The sequence below is a fragment of the Micromys minutus genome (genome assembly GCF_963924665.1).
Source record: "Micromys minutus genome assembly, chromosome: 6".
In the NCBI taxonomy this organism is placed as follows: domain Eukaryota; kingdom Metazoa; phylum Chordata; class Mammalia; order Rodentia; family Muridae; genus Micromys; species Micromys minutus.
Window position 1 is genome coordinate 49589448 of NC_137975.1, and position 13199 is coordinate 49602646.

General features: G+C 42.1%; 1 protein-coding gene across 1 annotated transcript in view; it reads left to right on the top strand.

Moving 5' to 3' along the window:
• ITGA8 (integrin subunit alpha 8) overlaps positions 1-13199 on the top strand; it is a gene marked incomplete at its 5' end in the record, with an annotated part of 168629 nt that overhangs the window by 86504 nt on the left and 68926 nt on the right. The window contains 6 exons of the mRNA XM_080917558.1: positions 1562-1607; positions 3585-3692; positions 9130-9185; positions 9990-10144; positions 11620-11757; positions 12225-12292. Of these exons, the coding sequence (XP_080773684.1) occupies positions 1562-1607; positions 3585-3692; positions 9130-9185; positions 9990-10144; positions 11620-11757; positions 12225-12292 (571 nt within the window). The remainder of the gene's footprint in view (positions 1-1561; positions 1608-3584; positions 3693-9129; positions 9186-9989; positions 10145-11619; positions 11758-12224; positions 12293-13199) is intronic.

Here is a 13199-nt window from a genome sequence, read left to right on the forward strand (position 1 = left end):
GCCTGATGCCACGGAATTAAAGATTGGTTTCCTTTTTTTCATTTATTTTAACCTACACTATTGCATGAAGTCTTTGCCTGTGAAAACGCAAAGATCTCTGCCCTTTGAGGGCTTATACTCTCATGTTCTTTCACTTTAAAAAAATCACTTAATCCCACCCCCTCTCTTTGGTATATGTGTGTGTGCATGTGTGTTACTAATGGTATGTGCATGTATGGTGTGAGTGTATAGTATTCATGCTCATACACGATGATGAAAAGGCTAGAAAGGGGCACTGGGTAATTTTCTCTGCTTGTCTTAGTCAGGGTTTCTACTCCTGCACAAACATAATGGCCAAGAAGCCAATTGGGGAGGAAAGGGTTTATTCAGCTTACACTTTCACACTGCTGTTTATCACCAGAGGAAGTCAGGACTAGAACTCACACAGAGTAGGAACCTGGAGCTGATGCCGAAGCCATAGAAGGATGCTGCTTACTAGATTGCTTTGTTCAGCTTGATTTCTTATAGAACCCAGGACTACTATCCCAGGGATGGCACCACCCACAATGGGCCCTCCCACCCTTGATCACTAGTTGAGAGAATGACTTACAGCTGGATCTCATGGAAGCATTTTCTCCAGGGAGGCTTCTTTCTCTGATAACACCAGTTTGTGTCACGTTGACACAAAGCCAGCCAGGACACTGCTGCTCTCCACCTTATGGCCTTGGAAAAGGGTTCCACACCAAGCTGAAAGCTCACAGTTTGTTCTGGGGTAGCAGCCACTGAGATGTTGGGGTTCATTCGTGTGCTATCTGTTATTACTATTACTAGTGAAGTACACAGGATAACATTTCAGTTATTTAACAGGTTATGGACTGCTTTACTGAAGGCTTTCTGTCAGTCCTCAGCTCGTTCATTGTTTTCCCTTTGCCTTCTCTTGAGTCATCTGTCTTGACTCTAGAGGATAGCGAAACAAGCCACGGTGACTTCTCAAGCCTGTCTGACACACTGTCCTACAGACAGCAGGCCTTTGAAAGCCACTCCTCCAGATGTCACACTGTCATCACACCGAAGTGCCACAGTCTTTGCAAGTGTTCATGAGCAGTCCTGCGTTTCTCGTCGAGTTCTTCTGCGGTTTACGTGCCTGTCACTGTACACTCAGCGCCATGGAACACTCCCTCTGCCGCTTCAGACTTTTAGCTGTGTGCAGATAAGGCTGAGCCACGTCTATCAGAAATGCTCGAGAGCCAGAAGTGGTTAGGATTCTGTTTATTTTCTTTTCTGGTTGTGAAACAATTGCATTCATAGTCAGAGATCTTAGATATGGGAACCGAGCATAAATGCAAAATTCATTTACATTTTATACATACCTTATGCACACAGCCTAAAGGTAATTTATGCAAAATTTTTATTCGTTTTGTGCATGAAACAAGGTTTTCTGGTATGGAACTTTCCAGTTGTAGCCTAATGTCCTTGCTAAAAGTTTTATATTGGGAGAGTATTTCTGATCTGAGCTTTCTGGTTCATAGATTACTTCTATAAAACTTAAGCATGGATTTTGATTTTGTCTTTTTCCCCCCAGATTTACTTGTTGGGGCATTTGGAAAAGGGAAAGTAGCTGTTTACAGGTAGGTGGTTGCTGGTCTATAAATGTTCTGCTTTAGTTGTATTTCCTTTACTTTGTTAGTTTTGCCCTAAAGATGTTAAAGACCCATCCCACATGCTGATTCTGAAGACGAACCCCACGTTCCTTGAAAACTCTGTGTGTAGTTTTCCCTCTATTCTTAACCCTCCTCTCATTTCTATATACTTTTATCCTCATACTTTATGTGTGAACCTCTAGATCCTACTAATACAACTCGAATTTTAAAAAGCAGTAAACTCACTGAGTCAGAAAATGACTCACGTTGTAGGTGGATCTAAAGTCAGACTCTCTGTGGTCAGGAATCGTTGATGTCCATACTTGTAGGACAGAGTCCTGACAGGCAGCAGGCCTACATACACTCACTCCTACACCTGACAGGAAGTTGGGGAATAAAACATGCCATGAGTCAGTCATCCCCTCCCAAGCAAGACCTGCTGCAGCACCAATGCAACAGCACTAATGCAGCAACACCAATGCTCCAGCACCCATGCAGCCACACCATTAATGCGGCAGCAATGCAACAGACCTGAATTCAGAACCTGACCCTTCCACACAGAGTTGTGTGATTTTAAAGAAAACTCCTATGGCCTTCAGAGCCTGTGGTCCTTATCTGTAGACTGGACTACCAAATCAATACTTACCTCGTGATATTGCTTCTGTCAAAGAATTCAGTGAGAATCTGAATGCAAATTATACTAAGCAATAACCGGTTAGATAGTTGGACTTTTTTAAAGGTTTATTATGAACCCAAGAGACTAGGTTAGGATTTCAAGGCAAGGCCATGCATGAATGCATGGATACAGACCTGCATGGGTAGGTTTGCTAGGCATGAGATGCTAATGTAATTAATTTTCAGAGAGATCCTGAGGTTAGCTCTCCTTAAATAGTAAGCTTTGGTTCCTCGACGCCAGCATAAGGACTGGTTTGAGCTCACTTAGTTAATGGAGAATCAAAGCTGAAACTCCTCAACGCTCTCAAGTAGGTTCCTTATAGCCATAAACCGACGCCCAGCCCAAGACCTGGCTCTGACTCCCATATTCCAAATCCGCCACAGCTCTGGGCCAATCCCATATTTTCCATGATCCACTCCAGCCTATTGCTGGCACAGGAACTTAAATGCCTGTCGATCCTCGCAGAGATAGAAATCCTGTCACAGGCAGCTCTGCCCAGGCCAGAGAGTTCTCCATCCTCTTCCTCTCTATCACTGAGAGGATTATCACCCCACGTGCCTCCACTCACCCCCATTTTTTTCTCAAAGGTGATTGCTACAGCAAGCCTCTAGCATGCCTGACACTATTGTATCCTCTTATATTTACAGATAATACAAATCTGAAAATTAAAAAAAAAAAAAAAAAAAACAACAGAGCACAGATGACATCAAGAGGCTCATAAAAAAAATCCCAGTGGTCTCCAAGTTGTTATGAAACTGTGTAGTGACCTGCACAACATTTTGCCCCCAAATACAGCCCTCCTGTCTGTGTGTCAGAGGGAAGCTACTCTTTATGCCACCAGTATATAAAAATACTCAACTCTGCAAACGTTGGCTCCTAGCTAGTATCTCGTATACCGAAGCTTCAAAAGCTGCTTCAATCTCTTGCTCTATGAAACTAAAACCAATCTTCGAAGAAAATGTATGTCTCCCCAACATAGGGCTCCCAGAAAACCATGAAGCAGTGGTATAGTCCCACCGTATCACCACAATATAGTGAGTCTGCTTGATAGAGAAATCAAGCCAGTGGATGCTTGACAGACCTCCAGCATCCTCTGTTCAGACTTCTCTACTCTTAGGTGGTTTAGAGATCGGTTGAGTGGGGGGTCGGGGGGTCGAGGAGCACTTATTTATAACATGAACAAGACTCATTGCACAAGGCTGGGCGTGTTGTGTTGACAATGGTTTCTAGAGGAAAGGATCTGCCTGTGACTCGTGAGTTCCACTCATGCCTTGGCTCTCTCCCTACAGAGCAAGGCCAGTTGTAACTGTGGATGCCCAGCTTCTGCTGCACCCAATGATTATCAACCTTGAAAATAAAACTTGCCAGATTCCAGGATTCCCGTCTCCTGTTGCCTGGTAAGTTAGCATTGCTACATATTCTCACATAGGTTCAAATTGCCTAGACCTTTCTTTTTAAAAAACAAATAGGGAGTTGAGTGCGGAAAGTCTGAGATAGGACTCAAGGTCATGCGCATTGTGGATCTAGAAAAATCTTTGAGAGGATGTTGAGATTTCTGAACTAGACCAAGACTGTGAGGCAAAGATTCAGTGTTGCCAGAGAAACACTGTGTGGTGCTAAGATCTGACTTACACAGGGCAAGTGCACTAACCTACAGGCTCTAAGATAAAAAGACCAAAGCATTGTGGGAAAAAAATCGTAGACTTTTTCATGGCACTCTGAATGTTATTTAAACCCAAAACACATCAAAATACCTTGACTCTTACTTTTGCATATACTGTATCTACTGTGTCTCTCTTTAAAAAAAAAAAAAAAAGTCAAGATTACATAGTTTCAGGTGCTGAGAATAGCAGTTTTGTAACTTGAAATGTCCAAGCTAGAAGTTAAATGGTGTGAAAAAGGAGATTTTTGTACTGAGTTGTTCTTGTGGCCATGATATCCAGCTTTTGATTCTGCTTGTCACCTGAAATGACAGAACGGAAGTGGGTTATAACACATCCCATGGGGGAAAAAAATGCCAGCTTGTTTGTCAGTGTGGGGGTCCCCAGGCATCAGAAGAAAATGCACCATGTGTTCAGGTCATTTCCTCTGGAAAATCAACGATTTTGAGATTTTTGAGCTTGACCCTCATTTACCAGGGTGAATACTCAGGCAGTATCTTTACTTCTTGAAAGTATTAGAACACAGAAAAGGCCAGTGTTGACCGGGAGAAGCTATTTTCAGCCCACCCTAGCATGTTGCTGATGGCCTTTTGACAGGAGTTCCTTTGGGAGTTAAAGCTGTGGGAGGTGGAGGTTAGAGAGCTCCAGGATCCTGAGGAATTCCTCAGGAAAACATCCTGTTGTGGGGAGCTCCTGGTGTGGGAAGGCAGGGTCCCTCCTTTACTGCCTATGAGGGTGGTTGGGAAATGCCCTGAGCACATTTTAAAACAGTTTCAAACCAGAAAGTAGCATAATGAAACCCGATCTGAGAAAATAAGAGAGAAAGCCAGTGTTTCCCTGACGCCTGCCATGTTTAATGAACACCAAGTAGACTCAGAGTGCTACTTGGCTGGAAAAATCTAGACTCTAATGTTCTCCAAGGAGCCCTGTGTTCACACCTTCAAAAAATTCCAGATTTCTGCACTGTGTTCTTTTAAGAACAAGGGCAACACTCCAGTATAAAATGTGTTTATTTAGAAATAACTGACTTTTTCCCCTCTAGGGGTTTTTTTAGTGCTATTGATGAGATAGAGAGAGAGAGAGAGAGAGAGAGAGACAGAGACAGAGACAGAGAGGGAGGGAGGGAGGGAGGGAGAGAGAGAGAGAGAGAGAGAGAGAGAGAGAGAGAGAGAGAGAGAGACAGAGACAGAGACAGAGAGGGAGGGAGGGAGGGAGGGAGAGAGAGAGAGAGAGAGAGAGAGAGAGAGAGAGAGACAGAGAGGGAGGGAGGGAGGGAGGGAGAGAGAGAGAGAGAGAGAGAGAGAGAGAGAGAGAGAGAGAGAAATTATAGCCTCTTTCAAAAGATATAAAACTATTCACTTCTGTTAAGGAAAAATTACATTTTTTTAGTCTTCGAAACTTTTCATATGTATATAAAATGTATCATGATCGTCCCAGTCCTTACTCCATCCTTAAGAGGAGTTCATGTATTTCTCTTTTAGTTGTTTGTTTGTTTGTTTGGCCCACTCAGTCCAGTTAATGCTGTTGATAAGTGCAGGAACATGGGTAGGTCACCCAGTAGGGAACTAGGAACAGCACTGTTCACACTGCTGAGGACCAGCACTCCTCATCCGCTGGGCAATTGCCTTTCCTTTCGGCAGCCATTTTCTTGTTCCCTGGAGTCAAGTCACTAAGATAAAAAGTAACTTGTTCTGTGAACAAATTATAGTGCTGTTATTGAGTTTTGTCACATTACTTATATTTAATTTGACTGTATCCTTTTCTGAAAGACACTTAATAAAAGCCTTTTCCTGAGATACAGTGATGGGGACTGAGAGTGGTTGACTATCCTCAGAACCCAAAACGAACCAACCAGACAGAAGCTAGGAAGGAAACAGCTGACTCCTGTAGAATGTTTTGAGGATGTAGCATGTTTTGTGGACACTTTAGCCGAAGTGTTTGAAAGGCACCTCTGCTATGACACCGGTCTGATTTAACACCAGCTTGTACTGTAGATGAACTCTTTGGCAGACTCCAGTCACAAATCATTTCCCACTTCCTTCCATGTGGATTTTTGTGTCATTCTGTCAGCTGTCTGGGTTTGGGTTTTTTGTTTTGTTTTACTATCTGCTGTTGATATTACTCAGGAAAAAGGAAATAAAGTTCAGCATAATAAATATTAAGATAATTGGCTACTAAAGAGAAAATTACTATTTTTTTTCTATTTTGTAAACACAAAACAAACTAGCTACTTCTCCAATCTGAAAAAAGAAAAATGTTTTCAGATATGAATGACATCACGTAAAATCAGATGTCTTTCGTCATTAAAGTAGAGTTGGGTTGGAGACAGTTGGGCCAATGAGATGATTCAACCTATAAAGATGCTTGCCACACGTGCCTTGGGACCTGTGTTCAGTCCCCAGAACCCTAGTAAAGGTGAAAGGAAAACCAGCTCTGTCCTCTGATCTTCCCCAACACACGTGTCAAGCACATATATGTATAATAATAAATAACTGAGAATTAGTGATTGCTTGCTTTGTGCTTTCCTTGTGGTGTTGTATATGAATGTGGGTTTGTATGGTATATGTATTGATATGTGTGTACAAACAGGTGTGTGGGGGCCACAAGTTGACATCAGCTATCTTCCTTCATCAATTTCCATCTTAGTTTTGAGACAGGGTTTCTTACTGAACCTCACTCTCAGGGATTAGGTCACCCTGGTCGACCATAAGCTCTAGTGCAGTGGTTCTTAACCTTCCTAATGCTGTGACCCTTTGATATAGTTCTACATGCTGTGGGGGACCCTAAGCATAAAATTATTTTCATTGCTACTTTGGAACTGCGATTGTGTTACGATTATTAATCATAATGTAAATATCTAACATGCCGGACATCTGATATGACCCTTGAGAAAGGTTCATTCAACCCCCAAGGTGTCTCCATTCACATGTTGAAATCTACTGCTCTAGGGTCTCCTGCCTCTGTGCCTCTTCCCCACTGCCAACGCTGGATGGCTACTGTTGGGCCCCAGGGTTCATCTGGATGCTGGTGATATAAATATAGAACCTTATGCTTCTGCAGCAAGTACTGGACCAGCTGAGCATCTCCCCATCTGGCTTTGTGTTTGAAACCACATTTTACATTTATCTCATTTTCTCATTTTATATAACAACAAGCAGATTTATACCACAAGCTCATTGACAAATAGTGTCGGGATCATGTTGTGGACTTCCTTCCTTCTCTGTACAGCAGCCTGTCTGCCGATTGCTTTATTTAGATAGACTCAAAGAGAATGCTCAGTTGATTTCATGTGGGATTTTTGGACTTTATTTTAAATTTTTTTTTCAATTAAAAATAATCAGACTAATGGACTTTGCTGAATTTAAACAAAAATCATAGCTTAAAATTATATTTTAAGTTAAGGCATATTTCACACTTTTGTCTGGCACAAGTCACAATTATATATGGATCTGATTCTTGGGATCAAACTCATGATGAGTCTTTAGACATCGATAATAAATATTTCTCTATATTTGGAATGAATATGCTCATCCATTAATGTAGAAATTTGAAATTCTAGTTTAGAACAGAATTATGGAATTACCACCACTTAGGGTAGATATTGCAGCTAAAGCCATCTTCAACCTTCTGGATTCAGGTTGGAATGCTACTCTCACTAATTCAGCAGGTTATCACAGCTGGAGTAAATTCGAATGAAAGAAGTTAAAGTCATCCAGCTGTTAATGCTATTGACAGACAGAAAGATGACAAAAGAAATATAGCTGTGCCCTGACATAATTCATAAACTGAGACTAAAGCCTTCAGCTGACAGCATTTACCAGATTCCTCCTTACCAATGCAGTGTGCACATTTATAGCTGTAACTTACTCCTATGTGAAAGCCATGTTGCTTCACATTGCATTAAAACAATTATTGTCTCTAAATACATTCCATTTTATATGTTGATAAGTTCATCATAAGATGACTTTACTTTGGGAAAGCTTTGTCTATACTGAGGAATGTCAGATATTGGTCAGTGTGCCATGGTAAAGGACACCAAATGCTTATGGAAAAGCTGAACACGGGGTCTAGTTTGGGAGGCTGGTACTGACAGAAAAATTAAAGATATGTTTACCTACTAGCCTCCCTTGAATAATTCTAATCAAAGGAGGAGGGGTTGGAGTCTGTGATTTCTCCAGGGAAGTGATATAAACACTTGTAATGGTACAAACATCTCAGGAAACTTTTGGCTAAATGGTGTGTGGCGAATTACTTACCCTGAAGGGGGACATTGGCTGAGGCCACAGAGATCGATGAATCCCAGATGTGACACATTTCTGTTACATTTGACAAGGGAACCTGCCGTCCACTTAAAGCATGATTGGAGAGTCCTTACTTTTATGAATTCCATAGAAATACTCAGATCACACTAAAAGTTATAGTAAAACCTTCTAGGACTGCCATTAAATCATCCTCTTGCATCTTTGCTCTCTTGGCGATGTGCACGAGCCTTGTCTGTAGCCATGACTGTTAGACTAGGAGGGAAGTGAGAATACTTGTTAAACTCAGGCAGAGACATGGGGATATTTCTCATTCGGTCGATGGCCACAGACCAGGGCAAGTTCAGGTCATGGGACAATCACAACCACCACAAATATTTCTGGTGTTGAAGTTAGTGCTTGCTGAAGGCAGAATTACAAAGCTGTCACTGCCTTGTTATTCATGTCTCTGTGCACAGCTAGCTGGAGTCAGCTGCTTTAACTCTCTCCCACTTCCATTATTATCTCATTCCATGGAACAAGAATTGTGCTCATATGTAGTCATTGCATAAAGACAGAGTGGGGGCCTGATTAATCAATTGATTAATTCTCTAGTAATGTTTTCAAGTAGTTGCCTTCCTAAGCAGAGCTACCTGTTTCAATTGTATTAGTAATTGTGCTGACCTGGTGTGTGTGTGTGTGTGTTTGTGTGTGTGTGTGTGTGTGTATGTGTGTGTGTGTTTGTGCATGCACATGCATGTGTACACACATGCATATATATGTGTGCATGTACGCGCATGTGTATGTATATGTAATTAAGAGTATATAAAGTGAAGCCATGTGTTCATTTTGTCTGGAAGGATGGGGAGGAAGATTCCAATCTCAAATTCAAAGCTTTACTAACCAATAAATTACTGACTACTGTCTTCCCGCAGCTTTTCTTTAAGAGTCTGTGCATCTATAGCAGGCCAGAGCATTTCAAATACAATAGGTGAGAATATTTTCATTCTTATGCTACCCTATGCAAAGTAAGCATGACATACTTCTCTGTACGGACAATAGAAAACTAAAGAGCCCTGTATGAAAACTCAAGTTTTTATTGTATCTTTAAAAACTATCTAATTAATACTATTTTAATCATGGGCATCAGGTATCAAACACATAACTTTTGGAAAGGTGGCATGCCATAATTTTTGTGTGAGTTACAGAACACTGCCTGTGGAGATAGCTCCATTGTGCATTCTTTCTGAGCAAGCAGGAGGACCGGAATTGAGGTCTTCAGTACTGTATAAAAGCCAAATGTGGCAGATGCGTCTATGATCCCAGTACTGGAGAGGTAGAGACAGGCCCTTCCCAGACTGTGCCAGCTACCCTAGCCAAACTGGTAAGCTCCAGGCTCAGTGAGAGACCCTGTCTCAAAATATAAGTGGGTGGGGGGAATCAAGCAAGATACCCAGTGTCTCCCTCTGGCTTTCACATGCACACATACTCATAAACCACACACACACACACACACACACACACACACACACACACACACACCCCTGCAAACATAAACACATGAACAAGTGCTCACACATACACCATATATGCATGCAAAGCCACAAAATAATTAGATACTGAGCATGATTTTTTTTTAATTCATCAGCTTACATGTGATCCAACTATGAAAAGATTTTCCTAAAGAACCATCTTGAAATGAGTTCTTTCCCTTGTCAGTACTACATTTGCCCAATGTTTTCTCCATATGATTTTGTTTACTCTCTGTCTGTCTGTCTGTCTGTCTGTCCTTTAGCCCTGATGGCTGAGGTGCAGTTAGATTTCCTGAAGCAAAAAGGAGCCATCAAGCGGACACTCTTTCTCCACAACCATCAGTCCCATCTCACCTTCCCCTTTGTGATGAGGCAGCAGAAATCCCTCCACTGCCAGGATTTCACAGTTTACCTTCGAGTGAGTTTTCTGAAAATTCCCTGGGACTTATCCTCTTCAATCCAAATTCTAACCGTTTCTCTCTGGTTAACCTTCATGCTTTCCGTGGGCATCCACATCTGTCTATTCTCAATTGTTTGGAGGAGACTCTGGCTTAAGGTAGGATTCTTTCTTGCTGACACTGACTTCAAACAGCCCAGTGATTTGTTACTCATAATTTCTGAGGCTTCTTGTTTGTTTTGGACAAACTGTTGATAACAGCATCTAACTCAGATGGTCTTCATTTTTAACTGTCTCCCCTTCCTCATACATAAAAGTTCAACACAATTTATTTGATTTCTTTATCCTATGTGGGTATGTCCCGTTAGATTTTTATCAGGATACACTTAGTGTTGGCTTGGGAAAACATTTAGATAACCAAGCTTTCATTAAAAGCAATGTATAATTGTGCTGATGAAGGTGATACGGTTTTGCAAATCCTCATGAAATTTAAAATTCAAATTATCTGGAACCCAATTATCCAGCATTTCTCCAGCCAGCTGGAAGAGAGTGACCCATAGTCCCATTGCTTTCCTTCCCAAGGAGACTTAGATCACAGGAAGAATTCTAGTGAGGACTAAAGGTTCACAACTATACTTTACAATGAGAGCCCAGGCACATGCTCCCCCTCCCCCAACTTTGTAGGACCTTGGTTAGCACAACTGAAATGCAGGATGATGGCTGCATGCTAAGTGCTTAGTGCTTAGTACTTAGTGCTTTGGTGCTTAGAGCTTAGTGCTTAGAACTTAGTGCTCAGTGCTTGCTCTTCTGTCCTCACCCTGTGAAGACTCCAGTTCCTTTATCCAAGGAACCTTCGAATGTGCTGAAGGTATCTTGTTCATGAAACGATTTAAAGAAATAGCAAAGGGGGAAAGAGAGGTAAGATATTTTCTTCCTCTGAGCCCAAGAGAACCTTCTGGCAGCTTCATCAGAACCAAACATCCTGGGTCGTGATGTTCTCTGGCATGCATGGTATATAAGTGTAATGCTTGACTGGGTGACTTGATTCTGTGCCAGGTGTTACAGGTCTGGGGTGCCTGAAGATCTCCTCTAGACCAGTGGTTCTCAAGCTTCCTAATGCTGCAGCCCTTTGATACACTTCCTCATGTAACCACAGACCATAAAATTACTTTCCATGCTACTTCTTCACTGTAACTTTGCTACTGTCATGAATCATAATATAAATGTCTGATACATAGGATATGTGATATGTAAGCCCTATGAAATGGTTGTTCTGACACTAAAGAACCTTTGGTAGCCATGGCTCTGGGTGATTTCATCACTGGACTTTTACATATGCCAGCTACTGCAGACCGCATACATTAGCACCCAATTTATCCTGTTATGGTGAACATTGTCATTCACAAACGCAGGCAGGCATCCAGGGTGGCCTGCTTGTCATACACTAACATCTTGCAGTCATTTCACAGGCCTGAGTCGGTGATTATTTTTCCTAGGATGAAACTGAATTCCGAGATAAATTATCTCCAATCAACATTAGCCTGAACTACAGTTTGGACGATTCCACCTTTAAAGATGGCCTAGAAGTGAAGCCAATTTTGAACCACTACCGGGACAATGTAGTCACTGAACAGGTTTGTCTTTAAGGCGAGAGTCTGAAGGCCTTTCCATTCTCTGGAGAGAGTTCTTCCTATGATCTGAAGAGGAAAGTCAGACCCTCCTATTTCCATTTGTACACAGAAGTAGATAGCACCAGGGACATGATGCTAACATGTTTCCTTGTGGGGCTTTTGGAAGCCTTTCTCTCATTACACACTTTAATTTGTTCACATGCTATAGTAACAGAAGCAATAAAGCCAGTAATCCTCACGACGGTGTCAGTCAGCGTCATCTACAGACATTTCAGAACAAACTGGAAATGGGCTGTGAAATAAACTCTATCATGTGTTGTTTTACGTCACGGCACATGGAGTTAAGTAGACGTCTATGTAGCGGCAGGAAAGCTTAGGCTGAGTTCATGGAATCCTTTATGATCTTCATGAGGAAGGATGTGAGTTAAGCTTTCTCAGATTCCTTCTGATGCTTCCCTTGCTCCACACAGGCTCACATCCTAGTGGACTGTGGAGAAGACAATCTATGTGTTCCTGACTTGAAGCTGTCGGCAAGACCGTAAGTTCACATAAATAAATGTGTGCACCACACCTGGTGGTCCCTGGGTGTTTACTTACAGCTTCTTTAGAGAAAGCATATGCTTCCAAGAAATGGAGAAGGGAAAGTGATTCATGAAATTCTTTGGCATGTCCACACTTCAGATTTGCCTCTGATCTGGTCAGTTCTCTGTCACTGGTGTCAAATGACACAGCCCGGAGATCTTGCCTGGGCCATTTCATCTTTCAGCAAGCATCAGAGGGGTAAAAGTGTTTTTGTTGAAAGTAAACTCATGTGTGGTGTGGCTCGGGTTCTATTTACTTACCTCAGTCAAGAGAGAAAGGGTTCAGTCCACACCTTAACCAAACTTGTTTTTGTAGCACCCCATGACTCAAAGGCCTCCTTAAAACTGTCAAAACAAAATTAACTTTAATTTACTACAGGGGGAGACTTAAAAGACACACCAGGGGCTGGGGGGTCAAGCAGCAGGTGTCAGAGAGTCAAATGAGAATCAAAGGGCCAGGCAGTGGCCAGGAAGAGGTGAGCATTGACCAGTGCTGGTAACTGCACTGCTGTGTGTGTGATGTGTGTGTAAAGAAGTAGTAGCCGGAGCTGAGACATCTCTGGGTGGAAAAGCAGGGCTGTGTTCCTCTCACCCCGGAACTTCTGAACTACCAGCGTTTGGAATCTGCTTGGTAATCTCTCAAGGGGACTTCCCCCAAAGTTCATAACTTAATAAGTGTCCAAAGCAGTAGCTTTGAGGCGGGGTCAAAAGTGGAAGAGGCATTTCTGAACTTTGGTTTCATTTGGAGTTCAAAGTGAATTAAATTTCTTTAAACTACTTCAAAACCTTCCTCAGCCACTTGGGGTTCTGTTTCACCTGTTTATTTTTCCCTTAGCATCCCTGTTGCTAGGGCTTCTCCATCAC